This window comes from Bactrocera tryoni, chromosome 5, assembly GCF_016617805.1.
Source record: "Bactrocera tryoni isolate S06 chromosome 5, CSIRO_BtryS06_freeze2, whole genome shotgun sequence".
NCBI classification, from domain to species: Eukaryota; Metazoa; Arthropoda; class Insecta; order Diptera; family Tephritidae; genus Bactrocera; species Bactrocera tryoni.
Window position 1 is genome coordinate 50,603,956 of NC_052503.1, and position 27,081 is coordinate 50,631,036.

The following is a 27,081-nucleotide window of genomic DNA, read 5'->3' on the forward strand; positions in this document are numbered from 1 at the left end:
TTAATATATATAGTATATATCCAATGTTTATATTAAAAAAAAACACACACATTTTATCGTAGTTGAAACAGTTAAGGAATCAAATACCCACATTATCAAATGTAAGGTCTGCAGTGGCTGAAAATTGGTCACAAATAGAGTATTACACATACAAGAAAGAGTTTTTTGACGAAATTAGCAGCAGCATTTGTGGAAGTTCATCGAAAACGTCGCATACAACTACGTGCTGTATCCCCACAACAAAGCAAAGGCTCCGTGAACTTCATGACGTGGACGAGATGATCCGACAATCGTTTTGTCCTAGATCCGCTAAATCTCTCTTAAAGTCGGTTGGCACAGCCCCAATTTCTACGCGCGATGGTGAACACACTCATTCAGGTCTTCTTCGATATTCTGCTCCACAGAAACCGCGCTTCGGTACGCACTGTACGATGTCTATACGCATTTTCCAAAATTAGAATTTCCGACTCTGCTGGACGATTATGTCGACCGTATATTGGATGCAGTGCGCAATGCGTCGCGTGAACCGAACGAACCGAAAGGTATTGTCTCATTGAAAACCATTTGACATGTACCAGTTTCTTGTATTTAAAAGATCCAGTTGGTTGACCAATTGGTCTTGAGATTGACATTATTAGAAAGTAGTTTTGAACAAGTTTAAGTTTCTTAATCAGTCTTGCCGCAATCGAGTGTCTTGATTTAATGAACACTGATTAGGTCAAGGGTACAAGTTCCGAATAAATCTCTATCTAGTAAAGAAGTTTTTCTATTTAAAAAGTGTGCCAAAATTACGCATTACTCGTTTTTGCAAAGTAGATTTTTTTTTAACAATATTAACGTTATTATTATTTGCTTTTATTATATACAAGTACACAATATGTGTATAAGAACAATAAATACTAGAGTTACATATAAATAAATATTTTATGGATATATTATAACAATAAATTATAAATTCGACTTAGATTGATGATGAGCAAATTGCTATAAATGACTTTTATTGAACATTACTGTAAATTATTCAATTTCCCGAAAACACAAAGGTTGCAAAAATTCTATTCACAGCTTTTTTTCATTTTAATAATATTGTGTTTAAGTTTTTTGTTTACTAGTAGTTCTCACATGCTAAATAACTTTTTCTTTTTTTGATGGTTTTCTGTTTGTTTCGCTGTTGAGAATTTGAATAATTTATCAGGCAGTTCTTCCTTGATAATCTCATTTTCTTGTAATTCATCATAATCGTCCGTTTGTGATTCACTGTAAAGTAAAAAAGTAAAGAATGCTTTCAGTTATTCATACAATTTTTTTTCTCAAGAATTATTAAATGAGAGTGTATGGTTTCATAAAACAACGATGAAAGTGAGATTGTGGGCATTCAATTCGGAAAAATTTTCGAATAAAGATTTTAAAATCTCGTCTTAATATTAACAAATAAGGGAAATGATAATAGTTAACAAGATAATCAGCTAATTTTATAATTTCGTCTTAAAAATTTGGATCTCAAAGTTAATACATACAACTTATATTTAATGGTAAATAAAACAATTAAATAATTCCATATCGAGTGCTTGGTATATTTTTTATTTCAAGATTAAGCACATACTTGTCTCAGATACGCAGTAAGTGAGCTGAAAATTTGGGCCGAAAACACTATTACCTTTGCAACTGCGATTCTTTGTACCAAACTACAGCCTTATGTCTTAATTTAGTGTTTAGTTATGGAACTTTATATATTTTCGGTTCGTGGCAGTGGTCCGATTACGAACTTTTAATTTTTTTGTATTAAGGAAGCCACGTACCAAGTTTCATCGAGATATCTCAATTATTACTCAAGTTACAGCTTCCATGGTCGGACAGATGGACAGACAGACAGTCAACCGGATTTCAACTTTTCTCGTCATACTCATAATGATCTTTTATGTATATATATGTATTATATTATTACATATAACCCTTAATCTATCTCGCTTAGTTTTAGATGATACGTACACCGTTATATGAACAAAGCTATAATACTCTGTAGCAACGGTTGCAAGAGTACAAAAAATTAAAAAAAATAAGATGCCATTTTGTAGATCAGGAAAATTCACATTAGTTTTGCAATTTAGTAAAATGATTTTTTTCATTGTGTTATAAAAATCATAAAAAACTTTTAATAGTTAGGTTCACGAAATAATACAATTCAAAAAGAAGATCCGATGTTTTCGAGACAAATTTTGTTCGGAGATGAGGCCCATTTCCGGCTCAATGGCTATGACAAACAAAATTGCCGCATTTGCGACGAAGAACAGCCTGAAGAGATTGAAGAGTTGCCATCCAGAAAAAACAATGGTTTGGTGTGGTTTGTGGGCTGATGGAATCATCAGTCCATATTTCTTCAAAAATGATGGCGGTGAGAACGTAACCGTTATCGTGCCATGATAACCGACTATTTGATGCCTGAAATTGAAGCTCGTGATCTCGGCGACATTTTGTTAGATTTATTGAGATTTGATCGATTGACCACTAATATCGTGGGATATTATATCTAAAGTCTATGTGGACAATTGTACTTCAATTCAGGTCTTGGAGCAAAACATCACGCGCGTCATTCGCCAATTACCAATCGAAATGCTCGAACCAATCATCGAAAATTGGACTCAACGGATGGATCTGAGACGTCGTCGCGGCCAACATTTGAAAGAGATAATCATCAAATAAATAAATTCCAAGGAATGTTCTTTTGAATGATAATAAACATTCCGCATTAAATTTAAAGTTTCTGTGATTTTTGTTGAAAAATGTGTTATTACCAGTTTATAGCTTAAAACCCATATATCTGATATAACTGAATTTTTCAGAGCTACTGAAAGTGGTCTTCACCGCTAAGCCCATCGTGAAAGCAATTTGATCCATTTGCTAAATTCGTTACAATTACCTGTATTTATCCTTTTGCGTTTCTCTAAATATACTCTTTGGACACTCTTTATAATAGGGAAAACATTCACCGGGAGCTTTCCGACCTTCTCCAACTTCCTGTGCCCGCACATATTCCGGAATAAGTTCAGCAAATGGTGAATTAGTTGCTCTATTTAAATATATTAATTAATTTGCAGTTAATACTGTACCTATAATTAGGTTCTATTAAATTAAGCTTACGTTAAAAACAGTTTCGTTATTTCGCCGAGTACGCCTAAGTGATGCAATTTCCGGGAATGAACTTCGCATATTGTACGTAGTAAACAGGCTTTTCCATTTATACCAAAAGTTCCAAGTAAATCCTCCACCACTCCATAAAGTATTACTCTAATTAAATCAAATTATTTATTTCGGCACATATTTACTAATGTTAATCGATATATGCAACTGTGTGTTATTCTCTTATAATATATGTATGTACCTTTCGCCACCATGAAATGCATGTTTAAAATGTTCCGGTAGTCGCGGCAACTCTAATTTTTCTACATTTTCGGAATCCATTTTTATTTTAAAAACAGGCGTTTCCTTGTCTAAAGGCTTACTCTGTGCAGCCAAATCTCGTTTACTTTTATAATTGAGATAACGAGCCACATAGTCTCCCAGCACATGTCCTGTTGAACGACCAAACTGCCTTGTGAATACAGGTGGCAAATCACCTAAGGGATTTGATTCATCTGTTAAACCGAGTTTGTCAAAGTCAACTGAAATTTCAAAAATAAATACAATAATTTTATGCAAAGTAAATGTGTAGGCTTCAAATTCCTCCCTTGTAGTAAAGAAGATTAAGTTCAAGCGGAAGCTCACATTTAATAATATGGCATATTCAAGGAATATAAATAATTTCAATTAATTATATCGGGAATCTCTGAAAAAAAAATCATCAAAAATAAGTGATCAGGATGGTAAAACGTGTTGAAATCCGTGTAACTATCTGTCTGTTCGTCTGTGCTAGCAATAACTTGAGATCGAGATATCTTAATGAAACTTGGTACACGTGTTTCTTGAAAAAGGCGGATGAATTCGTAGATGGGTGGTCCGAAGATATCACACGCCCACAAAACGCAACCTATAAAGGGCATTAACTAAGCAATAAATTAAGATATAGAACTGTAATTTGACACAGGGGTGGACGTTGCCCGCCCTCTAAGAGGTTTAATATTCATATCTCCCAAACCATTCAAGCTATAATAACGAAAAAACCCTTAACCATCTCTAAGGAATCTGTACAAGTGGATGAAATCACATGATAACCCCTCCACTCTCCATATAACGGTACTGTTAAAAACTATTAAAAGCACGATAGTAAATAAATACGTCAGAGACAATAAATTTTCCACCCGAAATAGTATGAAAAGGCTCTATAGGACCCTGGGTCAAAGTAAGACGATGGTCGTGGTACCACCCACGTTCAGGTGAAAAGCCATATCTTAGGGCATACAAGCGACAACTTTGCATTTTTTTTGTTGTTCATGGGATCAGAGTCCCATACTTTTGAACGCTGATTCTTATGTAAAATTGAACGAGGAATCGAATGAAAAAGTCAATTTTGAAAAAAAAATTGGGAAAAAGCACAAAAAACGGGATTTTTGGAAAAAACTTCTTTTTTTTTGATTTTTAAAATTGTTTGGGATTTTGAAAATATTTTTATCAGAAAGCTGAGATTTTTTTACATAAAATTAGATAGCTGCAAAATTTTTTTCACTTAATTTTGAGGTCGTTAAAAAATAAAATAAATAGTCATTTTTTTGTTTGATCTCAATTTGAATTGCGCGCCAAAAAGCAATGGAGCAACTTTGAACACTAAAAAGTTTACTGATATTCTTATTTTGGTCTATATTATGATATTCTAAAGTTTCGTCGAAATCGGAGAACCACGGGTACAAAACCATGGAATGGCCCATAAATACATAAATAGATAAAATACAAGTCGGAAAAGTTACCACCCGAACTTAGCGCTTCCTTATTTATTATAACATTAACTGATATATATAGTAGGTAATCGATGTTATGAAATTAGATGGCAATTGTATGTTGTACAGCGATATTGTAACCCAATTAGTACAATATTGAAATTTAATTATAAAACCATCAATTCAGCTTCTTTACTTGAGTACGAGTGTTTATTTTGGTACTTAACTAACTAATTATCACAATTATAACACTTTAAGCCTTTTTTAAACCGAATCATGGATAATATTTACACCTCGTACATTTTATTTATTTGAATATGTATTTCTATAAATGTTTTTATTTACTTCCATTATTATACTACAACTGTGAGTACTTATTTATTTCGAGTTCTATAATTTATGTATAAAACAACAACATAAGCAGACCCCTCGTCTCGCATTCTTCTTGTTATGGAAAATGTCCTCATTTTCATGCGCTTACTTTCAAATATACAAAAGTAAGCTGATATGTGACTCCGGATTTACCATAAAGCCGGTAATTGAGATAGGCATAGAGTTTTATATATCAATATACGAGACGAATTAAATTACGGATATTTGCTTGTCAATAAAAACTTGAGTAAAAATTGAGATATCTTGACGATTTATCCCTTGGAGATTGGTACCAAATTTCCCATTTATTAACAAACTATAAATGCAACAACTAAGTGCAGAGAATCAGATTAAGGAGGAGTATATTTTTTTTAAAACCAAGTGTCACCCTCCCTTTAATATATGTATATCTTCCAAATCACTATAACTATATGAAAATCAAACAAACTTAGCGAAAACATTTCATAGTCTAGCGACTTGACTGGATCAAAGTAGGGGAAATACTATCAGGTGTTGGAAAAACTTTATTTTAAAGATGTTGCGAAATAATTCAACATTCATTGATGGACGAAGTGGTGAGTGTATTACTCGTACAATCAAATTTGTATGTTATAAACATATACAGGGTTTGTCCGGAAAGTAATAGGACTGATTTTCTTCCGCCGCGACTGTACTTAGTCGGTGAACTCGGTATATCTGCGACAGATACGTTTAATATGATCAAGCAGGGTTACCCGGATGTTGCTTTAGCAAGAAGTGGTGTGTTTCGGTGGTACCAGGCCTTTTTGAAAGGCCGGGAAGAGGTTGCTGATGAAGTCAGTGCTAGGTGACCTGCGACTTCGACAAACACCTACAATGTGACTCGTGTGCGCAAAGTTTTAAACTCAGACCATCGACTAAGTATTCGCTTAATTGCCCAGATGTTAAAGCTATCAAAATCTGTGGTTTATGACATTGTGACGGAGCAATTGAACATGCGCAAGGTGTGCGCGAAGATGGTCCCAAAAGTGCTCACTGACGACCAGGAATTGCGCTGATTGGAAGTATGGCAAGAAAATTTGAACATGTGGCATCCTAACGCTTCCGCAGCCGCCATACAGCCCAGATGTGACCCAACCGGACTTTTTTTGTTTTCTTCTCCGAAAAGGCCGATGAAAGGCAAGCATTTTGAGACGACAAAGGGGATCCAAGTAGCATGCACCGCGGCTCTCAAGGGTATTCCGAAGAATGCCTTCCGTGAAGCCTTCAATGCTTTGAAATCGTGCTGGCAGCGCTGCATCGCAGAAGGAGCCTATTTTGAAAGTTTTAAAGAATTGCAACGATTGGTTCAATAAATTTTTGTAAATCGATTCAGTGCTACTATACGTCATAGACTAGTAGTTATAACTATATTTTACTTCCCGTCACGAAAACTTATATTATAATCATCCATAATTGAGCTATATCTGTCATAAACACAACTGAAAAGGCTAAATTTAGTAAATTGAGTTGATATGCCTTACGGATGAGTTGATATGAGTTTTGAACCAGGTTCTGGACTAGTTGCATTCATATCAAGCCACATAATTTTATGAAAGCGTGTCCCTTTAATTTCACTAAAACATTACATATTTTGACCAACCGAAACGGTTTAAAGACAGGTGGGAGAAGTCGGACTTTTGACATTGCTCAAAACGTAAAACGTGAAGCAGTGTACCGTCTTGTTGGAAATAAAGATCGACCGCGTCAATTTCACCAAACTCCGGAGAAAAAAGTCGCTCATCAACGTGTTATAACCATCAATAGCTGAATGGGAATGGTATTTCCTGCCTCATATCGAAATAAAAAAGGCCCGATGAAGCCGCCATACCACAGTCCGTACTGAACGGTCAATTATTAGTATATTATATTTTCTAAGATAATAATGGAATATGCAAAGAAATTGTTCAGATCGGCTTACTATAGCATATAGCTGCTGTACAAACTGAACGATCGGAATCAAATGCTTTCATGGGAAACTTCCTCATTTTATGATATACATATCTTCACGAAATTTGATACGAGTTATTGTTTATAGAAATAATGTAATATCGAAAGAAATTGTTCAGATCGGCTAACTATAGCATATAGCTGCCATGATGGAAAACTTTCACATTTGACGTGGTATCTTCACGAATTTTGTCATGGATTTCTGCTGAAGGTTATAACATAATCTCCGAAAAAAGTTGTTCAGATCGGATTACTATAGCATATAGCTTCCATATAAACTGGACACATAGTTACTAAAAGAAATGCACCTGTGAAGAGTATGTTAGCTTCGGTGCAGCCGAAGTTGACGTTTTTTATACTCTCGCAACAAAGTTGCAAAGGAGAGTATTATAGTTTTGTTCACATAACGGTTGCTTGTAAGTCCTAAAACTAAAAGAGTTAGATATAGGGTTATATATACTAAAGATATCAGGGTGACGAGTAGAGTTGAAATCCGGATCCGTCTGTCCGTCCGTCCGTCCGTGCAGAGCTGTAACTTGAGTAAAAATTGAGATATCATGATGACTTGGTACACGTATTTCTTGGCTACATAAGAAGATTAAGTTCAAAGATGAGCAAAATCGGCCCACTGCCCCGCCCACAAAATGGCGAAAACCGAAAACCTATAAAGTGTCATAACTAAGCCATAAATAAAGATATTAAAATGAAATTTGGCACAAAGGATCGCATTAAGGAGGGGCATATTTGGACGTAATTTTTTTGGAAAAGTGGGCGTGGCCCCGCCCCTTACTAAGTTTTTGGTATATATCTCGGAAACTAATATAGCTATGTCAACCAAACTCTTTAGAGTCGTTTCCTTCAGGCACTTCCATATACAGTTCAAAAATGGAAAAAATCGGATAATAACCACGCCCACCTCCCATACAAAGTTTATGTTGAAAATCACTAAAAATGCGTTAACCGACTAACAAAAAACGTCAGAAACACTAAATTTTGCGGAAGAAATGGCAGAAGGAAGCAGCACCCAGGCTTTTTCTAAAAATTGAAAATGGGCGTGGCGTCGCCCACTTATGGACCAAAAACTATATCTCAGGAACTGCTCAACCGATTTCAATGAAATTCGGTATATAATATTTTCTTAACACCCTGATGACATGTACGAAATATGGGTGAAATCGGTTCACAACCACGCCTTCTTCCAATATAACGCTATTTTGAATTCCATCTGATGCCTTCTCTGTATAATAATATACATTAGGAACCAATGTTGATAGCGGAATAAAGCTTTGCACAAATACGGTATTTGAAAAATATGTAAATGACAGATAATGAAATCTCGATTATCACTTTATCACGCGAGAGTATAAAATCTTCGGCGACACCCGAACTTAGCCCTTCCTTACTTGTTCTTGTTTCTTTTTTTTTTTTTGCTTAATATCTTCCAAAACTATCTATTTGTTTTTGTATCAATCGATAATCGAAAATTTAAAACCCGTTTCCTGGAAATCATCTTTTTGCAATTCAACTTCTGTGAATGTAATTCAACTTTTATTTTGTAGAGCATGGAAAACTGTCCAAAACATATAAAAAATTATTAATTTTTATTTTTCAGTAGCTTTCTGAGGTTCATATACTTGCAGAACTTAAATGTATTATACGAGTATGTATACAAATATTTATATATTTTTATTCACTGAACTGTATCAGCTGCAGCACGGATTACTCTGCCATTTTTCAAAAAGTTGCTTTTTAACAATAAACTGACCATTTTAAATTTGAAAATACTCACTTGTCAATGGAAAGCTAATGGATACATTGGAAAAGAATCCTTCTGGAGGATGTCGGACTAATGGCATTGAAATTGTCGGCGTAATTGTAAGTGCAGTGCCTGGCGGCAAAGCAAGTCGACCATCCTCTGTTATCCACACCAAGCGTTTTCTTCTTGAATGAGTTTGTTTTGATTGGTCGACGACAAACCCATTGCTTCCTATTTTGGCTGTGAACTCGTTATCTCCACTATCTCTATTACTATGCAATATTGTCGTTGCGGTATTTGTAGCTTCCACAGCAATCACTATTGTTAATGCTAGCAGCAATACATACGTATAAGTAAGTTGTTCTATACTTCGGGTAGTATGGTGAAGTTCGCACATTTCTGTATATTGACCTGAAATCAAACAAAAAATTAATTATTAATAAACCTTGACACACCCGCATCATGTTACTCAGAGTATATTTTTGTTCACCGGTTCACGATTTTTTAGAGCATTCGAAGCTAATCAAGATAAAAATATAGTTATATAGCTATGTAGATATATCAAAATAATCAGAATAAACAAATGGTATCTTCCAACGGAAGTACTAGGTACAGAGAAGATGTGTGGTGTTCTACTGAATAACGACGGGGAGGATACAGAAGGCAACCATATACTCGGATAGCCAAGGGGTCTTGCTGGTCTTGTTGAAGTCATTGACTAACTCCAGCGTAGTCAACGTCATAGTCGCAAAATAACTATAAACTATTGTAATAAGTTGGTCAAATATTAATAAAAGTGAGAAGAATAAAAGTAAATATCATAATTCATTTTCTAATCTGATTTTACCTCTGATTTATGGCTAAAGGATTTTATGTTAATGACATATAGTAAAAATTATGTAGTTAACTACATATTAGAAAATATTCTTAATATTACAGAATACTAAGTGGTAGAAATAAAACTCTACACAACGACCGTATAACTCGGTGTAAATATAATTTATATATTCTGTCATATAGTAGCAGTTAGTCTGTAGATACTTTTCCTGAACCTATTTAATAAGCCGTTAGTTCTTTTCTTGTCATATATTGGCCATATTTGTTTTGTTATATTTTTCCATCTGTTATTTGCTAATTGCTGAAATTGTATATTGAGCTCTCTTCTGATCGAACCTAGCAGGCTTGGTGTTAAGTCTGCCTCGGATTCGTTTAGGAAAGCTCCTGCCTTTGCCAACTCGTCTGTTTTTTTTGTTGCCGAAAATGTTTCTGTAGCCGGAAACCAAGATCAAGTCTAGGTGGAGCTTGTCTTCTATTGAGCTCAGTGCCTTCTTGTACTTAAGGACTATGCTGAAATTAGTAATGGGCGACGACAAGGCCAGGTGAGCCGCCTGGCTATCCGTGTATATTGCTGCTTTATGTATCCTCTCGTAGTTATTTAATAGAGCTTCGCAGGCGTTCTCTATGCCCAGTACTTTTGCTTGGAAAATGCCAGCCGAGTTCGTTAGACGGATAGAGAGAGAAATGTCCAGATCATCGGAATGTACCCCCCAGCCGCACTTCATTTTGGAACCGTCGGTGCAGAGTGAGTTGGTATCTTCCTCCCCTATTATGCCCCTTCTCCATTCTCGTCTAGAGGGTATCCTCACCTATATTGAATTCCAGCATTGGGAGAATGTAGTCTGATTTATGGACGTTTACACTGACTTGGTTTAGGATATCACTATGTCCATAGTTCTTCTGATTCCAACCACCCAATTCTATTATTCTTATTGCAGAACATGCTGTTATTTTGTGAATATAGATTTCTATGGGTAGTTGATGCCGTGGGACCATAAATCTTCCGCAGAACGTATCTCTCGAAAACTCGTAACGTCGACTCATCAGATGTTGTCATCGTCCATACCTCTGCACCATATAGCTGGACGGGAATAATGAGTGACTTATAGAGTTTGGTTTTTGTTCGTCGAGAGAGAACTTTACTTCTCATTTTCCTGCTAAGTCCAGTTGGCAAGAGTTATACGAGGCTTACATTATTGTTGATTTGATACTGGTTCCAAGATAGACGAAATTATCTACGACTTCGAAGTTATGACTGTCAACAGTGACATGAGAACCAAGTCGCGAGTTCGACGACTGTTTGTTTGATGACAGGAGATAATTCGTCTTCCACTCGTTTACTACCATACTCATTTGCTTCGCTTCTTTATCCATTCTGGAGAAAGCAGAACTAACGACACGGTTGTTAAGGCCAATGATATCAATATCATCAGCATACGCCAGCAGCTGTACACTCTTATAGAAGATGGTGACTTCTCTGTTTATTTTCTCCAGAAGTAGCTTGAAGGAGTCACACGAAAGGGAGTCGCCTTGTCTGAAACATCATTTGGTATCGAACGGCTTGAAGAGGTCTTTCCTGATCCTGACGGAGTTTTTGGTATTGCTCAACGTCAGTTTACACAGCCGTATTAGTTTTGCGGCGATACCAAATTCAGGCATCGCGGCATAAAGGCAGCTCCTTTTCGTGCTGTCAAAAGCGACGAAGAGGTGATACGTGTCGATTCTCTTTTCAAGGGTATTTTCCAAGATTTTGCGCATGATGAATATCTGTTCAGTTTTTGATTTGCCATGTCTAAAACCACACTGATAAGGTCCAATCTGTTTGTTGACGGCAAATGGCGCAAATTGTGGGATCTCCCTTTTTGTGGATTGGGCAGAGCACACTTAAATTCCAATCATTGGGCATGCTTTCGTCCAACTATATTTCTACAAAGAAGCTGATGCTTATCAGTTCTTCACCGCCGTCGGCCAGCTGGTCAGCTTTCGATACCCGCTCTTTTCGGCCTCTCTCTTTTTTTTGGCTGCAAATGCGTTTCGCTCCCCCTTCAGCTCCCGGTATCTATCCCATCCTGCACCTGTTGTGGTCGATTGTAATGTTGCGAGATAGGCAGTCTGTTTTCTCTCCGCTGCGACACGGCACTCCTCGTCGTACCAGCTGTTCTTTTGCTTTTTCCGAAAGCCAATGGTTTCATTTGCAGCTGTACGTAAGAAGCGTGTAATGCCGTCCCACAGTTCCTTTATACCAAGTTGCTGACGAGTGCTCTCAGAGTGCAGGAGTGTAAGTCGAGTAGAAAACCATTCGGCTGTCTGTTGTGATTGCAGCTTCTCGATGTCGAACCTTCCTGACGTGCGTTTTTTTCTGCATAATATGCATGAATAAATTGGCCGGTAAAATTATAAATATTTACTGTACATTTTCAAATCCTGAATATATATAATAGCATGTAACATACGGATATGGGATACGTCGGAGATCCTATAAAGTATACATCTATGTATATAAACGAACAGCTTGACGATCTGAGTCGTCTGTCTGTCTGTCTATATAGTATGTCTATACCGGAAATATTATCTAGTCAGTTTTTGAGATATTTGATTTAAATTGTGTATTGAATACCGATATATTAATCTCATTAAAATATCACACATTTTGATGGAATTTAAAATTGTTATGTGTGTGGTTGAAGACCGATTTTGAACATTTTCGCACTGTGACATTGGAATGTCAATGTAATGTAATGTACAGAATTTAAAATTGATGGAGTAAGTCGTGAGGAATGCGATTTAAGCTATAGGTGGGCGATGTCACGCCCTCCCTAATGCGATTCGTTGTGGCACTTAATAGGTTTCAACAAGATATCTTAATTTTTACTTAAATTAAAGCTTGACAGACAGACGGACAGATTTCAACTCGTCTCGTCGTCCTGATTATTTTCATGTACCTAATCCTATATCTATCTCGATTACTTTTAGGTGATACAAACACCGAGTATCTTACTAAAGTGGTATAACACATTTTAAATCAGTTTTACCATTGTGAATTGCTCATATTACAAACCACTCTAAAAACAAAAAAATATTTTTTTTATTGATTTTCGAAACTTAAGATTTGAAATTAATCGCAAGGCTCGAAACCAAGAGGTTACTATTTTGTTGGGAGAGAAGAATTTCTCCAACACATAGAGAAGCGCAACATTGCATTGCGTATGCGTCAATGGGCATGATAGCTCAGGGTTGTTCTGCAACTGCTGCCAAATACTACTATAGTTTGCCCTAAAAACCGTTCAATTTTTCTAGTTCAAACAATTTTATTTCTTTTAACAATATTCTATTCAGACTCTCAGAAAAAGCAAAAGCTGCCATTGTTATGGAAGGCATTTGAAATAATTATGGTACAAAAACCTCGCAAAAGCGCACAGGAGGTCTCATCATATCGTCCAATATCACTGTTGCCTATTTTGTCCGAACTACTTGAAGCTGTAATTGTAAGAAGACTTCAGAACATAATTGAAGAGAAGAGCTATTCACCAATCCATCAATTTGGATTTAGATCGCAACATTCCACAATCGATCAAGTTCATCGAATAATAGATATAATAGAAAACGCGATGGAAAAAAAAGAAAATTGCACAGCTGTTTTTCTTAACGTACGTATCTCAGTCGTTCGATAGAATATGGCACCATAGCTTACTTCATAAATTAAGACTTCTCTTTCCACAGCATCAAACTGAATTACTTGCCTCTTATCTGAGCAACCGCTACTTCAGAATCAAACAGGGACAATCATATACTACATTACTGCCAATAAGAACAGGTGTACCCCAAGGAAGTGTCCTGAGACCATTCTTATATATTTTGTTTACTAGTGATATGCCTACGCCGCCAAACTGCACAATCGCCACATTTGCAGATGATACATGCATCATTACTACCGGTAAAAATGAATCTGAGTCGTCGAACAGAATGCAGTCTTCAATCAACCAAATTGTAGAATGGACACAAAAATGGAACATTACTCCAAACGAGTTGAAGTTTATACATATAAACTTCACTAACAAAAGTGATATGTATGGATATCCCCTTACATATTGGAAATGAAGTAATCCCGTACTCCACCTCGGCGAAATATCTTGGTTTGACGCTGGATGCAGAGTTAAAGTGGAAGGAGCATATACAAAGAAAAGTTGCAGAACTAAAACTAAAATACAACAAAATTCACTGGTTAATCGGCAAGAAATCAGCCTTAACAATCTCAAATAAAATCCTAGTCTACAACCAAACGTTAAAGTCCATTTCGGCATACGGAATTCAACTATTGTGATGCGCTGCACCGTTATACATCGAAGCGGTGCAAAGGTTGCAAAACCAAGTTCTGCGAAAAATTGTAAATGCCCCGAAGTACATACGAAATTCAGATCTACATCGTAATCTTCACATAAATATGCTTCGGGAAATCATTCACGAAACTGCATCGAAACATGCTACAAGGTTACAAAATCACGTAAACGCTGAAGCCTGACAACTGGGAGAGACTAGAAATAGCAGGCGCAGTCTGAAAAGAACAACGTTTTATGACGTTCTAAGCAAATAACAAATATTATAATTTTTAGTTTTTAAAATAAAGTTTAGTTTTTGAAAAAGCATCTTAATAGAGCTTTTATTGTTGTACCTTATAAATTATGAAAAATATTGCTTATTAGTTTACATTGTCAGTAGTTGCAATTTGAATGAAATGTAAAACCATATCCTAAATACTAAAGTTCTTTCAAAAATGATATATGTAACTCATCATTAATTATGATTTTTCTAGGTATATCAGGTTTTGAGTTTAAATGTCTTGTTTTACTCTGAAGAGGGTATATTAAGTTTTCCAAGATGTTCGTAACGTCTAAAAGAAAACATCGGGGATATTTTAAAGTATATATGTACATACCACACAAGTATATAAGTTATTGGACTGACAGCTATCGATTTAACCATGTCCGACATTCTATCCTTCTATATATGAGGTCGGTTAAAATTATACGGTAAAATGAATTTTCAAATTTCGCGGGCTAAATACATTCGATTATTGATTTTTTTATTTTGTTATGTTGGTATAAAGGTCTGGAACATACAATATGTTCACAGTTTCAGTTATATAGCAACATTATCCGAGAATAAAACAATTTCGCCGATTTTCGATTTCTTGACCACCATAAGTTGGCAGCATGTCGCGGGACATATATCTCAATGGATCTAATCTTTCTTTTATAAACCAACAAACATAAATGAAGATCGAGAAGCTATGGCATACATATATAATAGGTTGCCAAAAAAGTCTTGCGGTATTTTCGCTAGTTGGCGCTGAAAGCGCGTAGTTCTAGTTTCATCGTCGCATCGGGTCATGCTATACCTTTTTGGAAAGCTCATTTCACGCGCTAACACGTGTTTGATTGATTGTCGTTTCTTTTAAGTCGTTCGTGAGTTATAGCGTCGCAAACATGGAGCAAAATAAAGAGAAAATACGGCATATTTTACAGTACTACTACGATAAAGGCAAAAATGCATCTCAAGCCGCCAATAAAATTTGTGCAGTTTATGGACCCGATGCAGTTTCCATTTCCACCGCACAACGATGGTTTCAACGTTTTCGTTCTGGTGTAGAGGTGGTCGAAGATGCGCCACGCTCCGGAAGGCCTGTTGTCGAAAATTGCGATAAAATCGCTGAATTGGTCGAAAGAGACCGGCATAGTAGCTGCCGTAGCATCGGTCAAGAGCTGGGCATGAGTCATCAAAAATTCATTTCAATTTAAAAAAAAAAAAAAAATCAATAAAAATGCCGCAAGACTTTTTTGACAACCCATTATATATATAGCTCATAGCAGGCTCACAAACTTAAAAAAATATCTTGTTCCCCTATTATGTAAGTAACCTTAATTTGACTTGAAGGTTTTTATGTCAAACAACGTGGCTAGAAAGAACTAGCAAAACGTTTTCCGTTGACCGGTTGCGTTTTCAAATTTAGTTAAACATAAATACACACATTTACTATAAGAAATGCACCTGGGAAGGGTACTATTTGTTGATGTTTTTTCTTTTTTTTATAATAAAGTACCGATTAATGAGGTTAATTTGCCTAAAATTGTCTTGTAATTGACATTTGCTTATCGCTAAAATCACGATCTCAATTAAAGTTGTTGCCGAATAGTAAAATGACTCAAAGACGACTATGATGCAATAACACCAGAAAGTTTGATTTTTCGATTACCTATGTATGTATGTATGTATAGTTTACATACTCAACTAAAAACAACTTATGCACATTGTATCAATGGACATGCTACATAAGTACATTATATTGTTATGAAGCATGATTCCACAGCGCTTTCGGGTATGTTATGCATAACGTAATGCATATAAAGTAAGTAAATACACCTAACTGTCAATACTACTAACGGTTTAAACCTGATCGACGTTAAGTTTCTGCAATTCAGTATAATATTTCCTAACATATAAAAATATTTCCCGATAAAAAAGCTTGCAAATTTTCGCTTTTGAAGACATTTAAAATTGGTGTCCTAAAAATTTGGCATCTAAGTGTGACAATATGCATATGCACATTTTATTGTTTTCGATTTGATTTTTTTACTTCCGTATTTTTACTTTCTACATTTTACTCGTCACCGTTTCACTGATTGTTAATTATGCACGTCATGTTCTTCAATTACAAATGCGAATTAAGTAACAAAACGTGCAAGTGTGTAATGTTCAAAGTGAGAGCCAAATCAAGTGACCACCTTCAATATAACAAGAATTCCAACCGTTTAATGTAATGTGAGCGTAACGTTCAATATACATACATATGCATATGTACGTAAGCATACATACATAAGTGTTATGTCTTACATATGTACGTACAATAAAGTTTTCCTTTATCTCACCAGATTAAGCATATATTTACATATATGCATGCACACTTAAGTTTGAGAATCTTTATATTAGATATATTTGGGGCTAACGGAAGTACTGACCTAATTTTATCCACTTTAGACACATGAGCACTTTACTACTACTTTATCTCTTCATTTTCAAAATATATCTTATGTTTGGGGTTCAAATATGCGGTCATTTGGCTTTGAAAAGGTGCAGGGGACGAGAGGTGATATTGACCCGATTTTATACATTTTTGGTACAATGACATATTATTGTCAAATAAAAGATGTTCTCTCATTAAGATAACGTACATACTCGCATTGTCTAGTGTATTTGGTACAAAGTCAACTGATCTAGCTTCATGCATTGTAGACGAAAGAGCTCTTTATTATCGGAAAAGGATTATCTCTAAATTTTAATAACAAATCTCACAGATTATCAAATTATAGAGCCTGACGTTCACATATTCGGTATTTGAGGGCAAGAAATTTTATTTTTTAAACATGAAATAGACCGGGTTGTAGACCGATTTTTCTAATTTTCACAAAATGATCAGCATAATTTGATTCAAGTTGGTGAAGTAGTTCCTGAGATATAAAAATGTGAGCGGTGTCATGCCCGTTATCCAATTTTTACACCGATTCCTATGAAGCCCTTCCGAACAATCTTGGTTGTGAAATTTAATATATCTGACGCATTTATTTACATAGTAGTTAAACGCACTTTTAGCAGTTTTCAACATAAATGAGTGGCAAGGTTAAGTTAGGTAAATCAGCTGACTTTTAATGAGACCGCGAATAATACCACTTCGAATTAGAATTCCTTGGTTCGTGTAGACGTGGTTATCAGGCGATTTCTTCTATTCTCACACAGTATGAGGAAATGATAGAAAAAATTTCAGTGCGTTTGGTTGATAAAGCTTTAATGGTTTATGAAAATGTACATACATTAAAATAGGGATCGAGGCACACCTACTCTATAAAAACTTTTAAACGCTCCTCACTGCGACTTCGAGTACCTAAATACAGATAGTATCATAATTTGTAGCTTGATTATTGCACTTTATGGGTCTTCGAATTACGTCCGTACAACGGTAACCGTTAAAAGCTATCAATGTACACCGTTCACTGAACTTCTGTTCTTCTTCCACCAAATAAGTGAGATGTTTCTGAATTTTCACATCATAAGATAGTTGAGTATAACACAAGATTTGCTGAATTAACTGAAATTTATGAAATAAGTGTACTAAATTATTAGGTATTGTATTACCGATACATAGGGTGGGACAAAAAGACAATATTTTAGATGCAATTAAGGATCAAATTTGACCGATTATTTTAGAAAAAAAAAAATGGCAATCGACTGAAATATGAAAAATAATTGTTTCAAATTTAAATCAGGTATAAGGCCATTTGACCCACATGTTTATTAAGCATCCATCAAAACTTTGCAACTGTCTCGTCTCTCTCACACGACCCAATTGTAAGAGTACGCACTGCTCCACTTTATGAAATTCTAGATTTCCACAGTAAAAGTCAGATATCGTATTCCTACTGTCATTGAACACTACCCATCTGAAGTAAATAAAGCAAAAAGCCTCCTTATAGAAATCACTCTGAAATGCTGAAAAGCTTACATGTTTGTATGACACAAAAATTTGCACCCCGCCAATTAAAGATCGATTGAGCTAAATCGCCTTAAGAGACATGCGTAGTGCGGGTAGACAGATAATTTCGTACGACTACGTATAGTACATATACGAGGTGTGTTCAAAAAGTATCGCGAATTTTAAATTTCGCGGGTTACGTATATTCGAATATCGAATTTTTTGTGGCGTTATGTTGTTACTCTCTCACTTATGCCGACAAGCTCGGCCATTTTGAATGTTCATTTAATTGTTGACGCTGCTTTGTTTGCACATGTTTTGGATCGTCTTCGATTTTCACCTATTCAAAAAAATGGATCAAAGAACCTGTAACAAATTTTGTGTGAAAAACGAATGTGCGCGGATGCATTCCGAATGTTGACTGTGGCATACGGAGAAGCTACCTTGGACCGAAGCAACGTTTATCGGTGGTACAAAATGTTCTCAGAAAGCCGAGAAGATGTGAACAACGAAGAGCATGCCGGACGCCCGAGCACTTCAACAACAGACGAAAAAATTAATGAAGTGGAGAAAATGGTATGGCCAATCGTCAAATCACCGTTAGAGAAGTTGCTGAGGACCTAAACATATCGATTGGCAAGTTATGCGCAATTTGCGCGAAGCAATCCGCCAGAAACGCCCGCATTTGTGGAAGAACAAAAATTGGCTTTTGCACCACGATAACGCCCCTGCTCACACATCGTTGCTTGTGCGCGACTTTTTGGCCAAAACAACACACTAATGATGCCGCAGCCACCGTATTCCCCAGATCTGGCCCCTGTGACTTTTTCTTGTTCCCTAAACTGAAGAGGCCCATGAAAGGACGACGTTACGTTTCTCTTGACTTGAAGATAAAAAAAATGATTTTTGGAAGTGCTTCGAAGATTGGAAAAACCGTTGGCACAAGTGTATAATATCTCATGGGGATTACTTTGAAGGGGGCAAAATAGATATTCATGAATAAATAAATAATTTTTGAAAAAACACAAAATTCGCTATACTTTTTGAACACACCTCGTACATATGTATATTTATGTATGTATGTTCATATGAACAAAAATTCAAAGGTATCATGACACACATAGATGTATGCGCATTAGTATGCGTCTAATGTGAGTATGTAGTATAAGAGTATAGCATATGTAAAATGCTAACATAAAACCAATAGTCAACAGCACCTGCACTGTCGGCATGTAACCAGAATCCAATCAAGCAAATGCGGAAAACGAAAGCCGTTGGCTGTGATGTGAGAAAAAGCAAAAAGAATCCAGCCAGATTTGGAAGTCGTCCTCGTAAACGAGTCATCAAACTCGCTTACAATGACAAAAAATTGTTGAATCAAGTTGTGCTCTTGCACGCACACTTTTGTTGTTTTCACTCCAAAAGGTTTCTAGATTCGATCAGAATGGCAAAGAAAGAAAGGGGGTTTCAATAAGGGCGGCTAGATATCTCACATTTTTTTTTTAGATTTTGAATTTGTATATTTATAAAAAAGCGTACATTACTTATATATTTTATTATATATTTGTTTAAATGGAGTTATGAAGTCATTGTTTATCTGAAAATATATTCACTTATGCTACAAGTGTCTTGCGTACTTTTGTTTACGCTTTTATATGTATGTATTTTGTGATGGGAAAGTTTCACAAAGTATAAACTCAAAAGGATTTATGAAAACTTAAATGTATTATATATCAAACAAAGATGAGAAAGGATAGTATGAATGATTATGGTATTGATGGTAATTATGTTCAAATCACTATGCCTCTACAGTATTATATAACCGCTCTGATTGGCTAACCCTTTACTACAGGCAGTTACATATGTATATACTCGTACTATATGTATTTACTTAACTGATGTAAATATGATCATACATATTACGGATAGCCTGATTAAAGGTTTTAAGCTTTTCAAAACCTGACATATGTATGTATATACATATTGTGTATTAAAACATTTTTAAATATATAATTTATTAAATTATTTTATTGCAACCAAAAGTAAACTGTACATACATACATATGTACAAGTTTGTACTTTTACATTCTCATGTTTTCATAAGTAAATTTTGAACTTACATCAAAAATTCACTTTACAATGCAATGTGATACATATATACCTGCAAAACTGGTCATGGCATAACTAAATATAGTATGTATGTATATGACACAATAAAAATTGCTAATTTGACCTTTTAGATAGCTCAAATATTTATTTTTATTTATTCAAATTACCGACATTCCCTTACATTTTCTTGCGACAAAGGTTGAATTACAGCGTAGTGCATGTATGTGCATGTGAGGTCATGCATTTAGGTTTAATCGAAACTTGATTGTGGTAGACTAACATATCCCATATTCAAAAAAACAGCAACTTAACACCTCGCACCGAATTTTACATGAAGCAACTTTCTATAAAGGTTCTAAGTACAGAAGACGTTGTTTACATCTATTTATTTGGATACTTAGTGGTTAAAGAAAATACCATACATCTACATATTTAGGGTATATATGAATTGATTTAAGAAAAAAGATTTACATTTCTAAAATTGTAAGCAATTGATAATGTTTTTCTCTCTATTGAGTTTATGCTTATGTGCAAATTACGAAGGTGCGTATTGCATTTTGCATATACTTGTATGTATAATAATAAATAAATAAATGTTCAGTCGTGATATAAATTTTGCTGTGTTAATAAAATTATTTAATTTTTGTATAACATTAAGAAAATATAAGGAAAAAAATTTTTGTTGATATCGATAAAATTCGATACCATCTACTTGTACCCATCATCTTATTTGTAGTTTCAACTTTTATTGCCAAATTTAAGCAGTTTATATTATCTTTATATGTTTGTGATTCTTTAAATAGTCGAATTATTTAAATCGTAAAAAATATTAGAAATAAAGTACTTTATTTACTAAAGGTAAAAACGTCGAAACGCAAGAAGGAGTTCTACGAGAAAAAAATCTGATACACCCCGATCAGAGTTATTTTTTTATAGGTTGTTGATTCTAGTATTTGGGGTATAATCTGTTTACTTTATTACTTTTAGTTATTTTACTTAAAAAGTCAAGTATATTGAAACATATTTTGCACAAAAAAAGAAGAAAATATTTGGGTTGCATATGATTAAATAAAATATGATGAATGAGAATACAAAATTAGTTCATTGCTCTGCAAGAATTGATGTTCTATACAGCGTAACTGAATGAGTTATCTTCCAAAAATAAATCAAATTTCAAAACATTTCCAGCATAATTGGATTATATAGCGTAGTGAAAAGATTATGTATTTAGTAAATTACTTAAATTTTCTATTAAATAATATTAAATACTTTAGAAGCAATAACAAAGTAAGAAGCAGACACCGGTGCATAATCTACAAACCAAATCGATGTTTTGGGTTGCCTTTAGAGAAACATAATTCTTTAATTGCTTTATACTTAGTCTTCAAACAGTAGGCTGTCGGAATTAAGTGCGGAGCTCTCCCACCAATAGTATATGTGACCTGGTCCTACGGAAAGGGGGCTTAGGTGTCAAAAAAAAGGAGAACAATTAATGAGATAACGAGAAACTGACGATTATTTTTAACAGCTTTTCCCAGAAAACTAGTTTTCGCACGTTAGCTCCTTTTTCGTAGACCAGGTCACATATATTTATTTTAAAGAAGTTAATATACACCTTATCGTAAGCGTATTAGGAGAATTTATATTTATTGATGCTGCACTTTGCTGTTATAAATGTTGTGCTATCACAAAATATGTAACATAGAAAGTCATATCAAATCTAAAGATTATATATTCCGATTTTTTTATACACTTTGTTATAAACATACTGGCTGCTGTGGTGTTATTTTTCAAAGCGAGACGTAATCAAAATAAGCTGAGAAAAATAGTAATAAAATATGGGAAAATAATTGTATGAAACAAACTACATGTTGCAAAGACAACTTATTCAAAAAAATGTCTATTTACTTAAATTACCTTATTTTTAATTTATTATGGACAAAAACAAAACTTTAGTTTTATTTTGCTTAAAATATTTGTTGTTGTTCATAATTTGCTTTTCAAAATTTCACATTTCATTATAAAGCGTTATTTATTACTGATAAAAATTACGAGTTTCTGAAGGTATTCCCGTTCAATTAGCAATCTCATTTGAATATTTTATTAACTTTCCTTTGAGGTACTACAAGCTTAAACTATTTTTAATCGAATACGTCACAGCATATTGTATAAACTAAATTTAATTTCACTATTTTCATTAACAATATTCACAAGCAGACATTGCATGAATCACAATACACAACGATCGAACGAATTACTCGCATTACTTATCACACTTTGCCGCGTAAAACTTGATAAGCCCCAAAAAGCGTATGAAGATGTGATCAGAAAGTCTTAAGAACAATAAACGTGTTGAGCCACTATACACTTCTGCTGGCATATGTACTTACACACATACATACATATATGGTATTTGTTCAAATCCTTGACAAATAAATATAAACAAATTTATGTTTTACCTTCACGCAGTTAAAGAGTTTTCCCAGCAAAAGCAATAAGAGCGTTTATATCACGTCCTGTTCCTTCGAAATTTTCTTATTTTAAAATGCAGAATGCCTTGTTTTACACTTAAGAAACTGCATTGGATAACGGAAAACTATTTTACTCTTATATATGGTATAAAATATATACTATGTATCTCGTTCAACAGAAATCGTATTTTTTTATATACTTTATTATTTAAGTATACTTGTAATAAATATGAAACATTTATTAATCCTTTGTTCATACGCAATAAGCGTGAAAATAAAACGGTGTCTAAAACCGCGAAAAATCAGCACAACGGCAACAATAGCAGGAGACTCGGTGTATCAGAGCGACCGCGTGCACAAGTGGATTGAATTTAACTAAACCAAATTTACAAATTGACCATCGTCTTTCCACTCGCAACTCCGGAGTGCACCGTCGATTTGTTGCAATGACTGTTGATATATATGCCCGTCTCTGTGTGCAAATACGAGTATTCACATCTATGGATAAACGTGCCCAAAAGAATGTTCGATAAATGCAGGCTTGGATGTGTGTGCAATTTATATGCACAATATAGTTTCAAAATATACAAATGTACATACATACGTATGTGTGTAGCTGTTGATGCGGCTGTCAAATAGCTTTTTCTGCTCAGTTTTAACTCTCTGCTACACCTAACACAACTCGAACTTAAGCTGTACAGAGGTACCTGGGCTCTAAGGTCAAACTTGTTGAATCTACATAATAAACAACATATTTATACTTATTTTGCTATTCGTATTTAATTTGTTTGAGGAAGAGGGTTTTTAAATAATTTTTTCGATTCGATTAAGAATTTTGGTTACAAATATCAAGTTGATCTTGAAGAAGTTACGAGTAGTTTTATACTTGTGTATGTCTTATGGACACTTCGCAATAAATTTCCAAAATTCAAAGCTTTTTCCCCACAACCCACATTTTCAAAGTCAGTACCTCTCATAACTTCAAAACTTTTGAGCCCATCGTTTTGAAATTTTGAACAATATTTCTACACATAATTTACGAGGTGACGCAGGAGATTTTTTTTTATTTTTACGTTTTACAACAACAAACTACGCATTTTTTTCTTCAAAGAGTTCACAAAAAATCAAAAATTGAAATTTGGAAAAACCCTCCAGCGTTAACTGGGCAAAGCGATTATCTAACGATATAATTTTAATTTCAGCAACGAGTTATGAGAGGCATAACAATTAAACTTTTTTCTGAGACGCTCCAAAGTAATTGCCGTCTTCTTTAATATTTCTGCATGGAAATTTAACAGAATATTCTTAAAATGTATAACCTATATGCTATAATTTATAACCATTGCTTTTTAAAAATAGATTTAAACTGTTTCATAAATAATCAACACATCATGTTCAGACAAATACATACATTGAGGCATTTTTTTCTTTTTAGTAACAAATTGTCAGAAGCTTTAGTTAGCGAGGCTGTACTGTGCGATATTGTTATTCAAACGTTCTCGCAGAAAAATGAAAATACTGGTATGGGCGCAAATGGCTCTTAATACCCCGTGGTAAAACACGAATATCTCCATTTTTAAATATATTATATAATAACTTAAGGTTTTGACAATCCGAAATTTTGAGATACTACTTTGTGACTCTTGAGAAAAGTTATTGCGATGCATCAACTGGCATCATATTCGGGTCATAGTCGAATATACTTACATATATGTATGTACTTACTATATAAGCAGGAAGAATTAAAAAGGTGGAGGATCTTTAATGGTATGGGCTGCCTAGTAAAGTGAATACCGAAGTATACATTGATCTACTAGATAGTATGCTCATCCCTTTTGCTGAGAATTTTCATGGCGACAATTGGAGATTTCAGCAAGACAACACCCCCATTCATGTGTCTCGCGCTACGAAAGCATTTTTTCAGTCCCGGAATATCCAATTATTGGATTGGCCAGCTTTGAGTCCTGATCTTAACCCCATAGAGGACCTTTGGAGTATACTTACTGCTAAAATATATGCACATGCCAAGCAGTATGATCCTATTAAGCAGCTAAAAAGTGCCATTGTATAAGAGTGGGAGAAAATTAAGCTAACTACTCTGCAAAACTTAGTAGGGTCCATGCCACTAAGACTGTGCATGGTAAAACTGCAAAAGGGTAATACTATTACATACTAAAAATATTTAAAACATCAATTACTTAAAGTTTTTTTATTATATACGTGTTAAAATAACATTGGATATGAATTTTGAGAAGTTTCTTATTTTGCACATATAATTATTTTCTATGGAATTAAAGTAAAATAATTTTTTTGTATTAAAAAAATTTATAAATAATTAGAATTTTGTTTTTCTTTAATACATCTTATAATTCTTTTACGAAGGTACTATATAAGCAGAAAGAAAGAGGAGAAAAAAGAAGTTTTCCTCCAAGTAATGCCAAAACCGAGTTAAAACCAAAACTCTTATTTATAGTGTGATTCGATTTGATTTGACTCGTTCATAATTTCATCGCAATTTGCAAGGAACATGTCTTAACAAAACGTTATATGTACTTGTATGTATAATATTAAAACATGTTGCGTAAAAACTCAACATGCATTTTTCGACAAAATTGTGGATGGATTACAAAAATATGTATTTGGTATCTTATTAACGTACTATAGGTCATATACTCACCGAATTTAATTACTACAAATTGGCTCGTGCCAAAGTTATTTATTTTAAAATCATCCAGACTTCCCCACTTGTAAAACGATATACTTATGATATATAGTTCAGGGTGTTATAAAAATTAAAATATGATAATTTTTTTAATAAAGCTAAGTTTATTCAATAATGCATATGTATATTAAAAGAGCGATGTACAAAATATTTTCGAAATTATCACTTTTTGCTTTCGTACAAACACTCAAACGATTTGGCCATTGATCAATAGCAGAACGCACAGTTTCTATTGAAGCCACTGCTCGAATCAAAAATCGTTTGAGACTCTCCAAATTTCTGTGGGGTATTCAACAAACCATGTTCTCCAACTCTAACCACAAACCACAGTTCAACGGATTAAAATCTAAACTTTCAGACGGTCAACACTCCGCAGTTATGAAATGAGTAATATTGTTTTAGTGGGTGGTTTTTATCTTGTGTGCTGGAGCGGAACCTTGCTGTATGATCCAATGCTCACCATTGAAGAGAGTATTAGCTTAACTGTTTTATCACGTTCACGTCCTGCTGGTATACTTTTGTCCCAGTGTAAACTCATTTTCACAGAAGTTACGCCTTTAAAGAATATATAAATTTAAAGAAGACTCCAAACGTGACCATATTGACCCCTTGGAAAAACATTTTTTGCATCTTCGGAAGTTTTTCGTAAATTTTATTGTATTTTTCTATCTATCTTCTATTAAAAAATTAAATTCTAAATTAAAAAAATAAAATTTTCGGTAAACAAGTAAGGAAGAGCTAGGTTCGGGTGTCCCTGAACATTTTATACTCTCGCATGATAAAGTGATAATCGATATTTCATTATCCGTCATTTACATATTTTTTTATTTTGCTGTAAAATTAATTAGATTAGTAGTTCCTGAGATATGGTTTTTGGTCCATAAGTGGGCGACGCCACGCCCATTTTCAATTTTTAAAAAAAGCCAGGGTGCAGCTTCCCTCTGCCATTTCTTCCGTAAAATTAAGTGTTTCTGACGTTTTTTGTTAGTCGGTTAACGCACTTTTAGTGATTTTGAACATAACCTTTGTATGGGAGGTGGGCGTGGTTATTATCCGATTTCTTCCATTTTTGAACTGTATTTGGAAATGCCTGAAAGAAACGGCTCTATAGAGTCTGGTTGACATAGCTATAGTAGTTTCCGAGATATGTACAAAAAACTTAGTATGGGGCGGTGCCACGCCCACTTTTCTAAAAAAATTACGTCCAAATATGCCCCTCCCTAATGCGATCCTTTGTGCAAAATTTCACTTTAATAACTTTATTTATGGCTTAGTTATGATACTTTATAGGTTTTCGGTTTTCGCCATTTTGTGGGCGTGGCAGTGGGCCGATTTTGCCCATCTTCGAACTTAACCTTCTTATGGAGCCAAGAAATACTTGTACCAAGTTTCGTCATGATATCTCAATTTTTACTCAAGTTGCAGCTTGCACGGACGGACAGACGGACGGACGGACA

General features: G+C 34.5%; 1 protein-coding gene across 1 annotated transcript; it reads right to left on the reverse strand.

The window, feature by feature from the left end:
* Positions 1-918: 918 nt before the first annotated feature.
* On the reverse strand, positions 919-23,056 carry LOC120777780. The gene is made up of 6 exons (XM_040109301.1): positions 22,891-23,056; positions 8,998-9,375; positions 3,380-3,659; positions 3,139-3,285; positions 2,918-3,067; positions 919-1,257 (listed from the first exon to the last, which is right to left on the reverse strand). Exons 2-6 carry the CDS (start codon positions 9,359-9,361, stop codon positions 1,119-1,121), a joined length of 1,080 nt encoding a protein of 359 aa, XP_039965235.1. The 5' UTR covers positions 9,362-9,375; positions 22,891-23,056; the 3' UTR covers positions 919-1,118.
* Between the last annotated feature and the right edge of the window lie 4,025 nt (positions 23,057-27,081).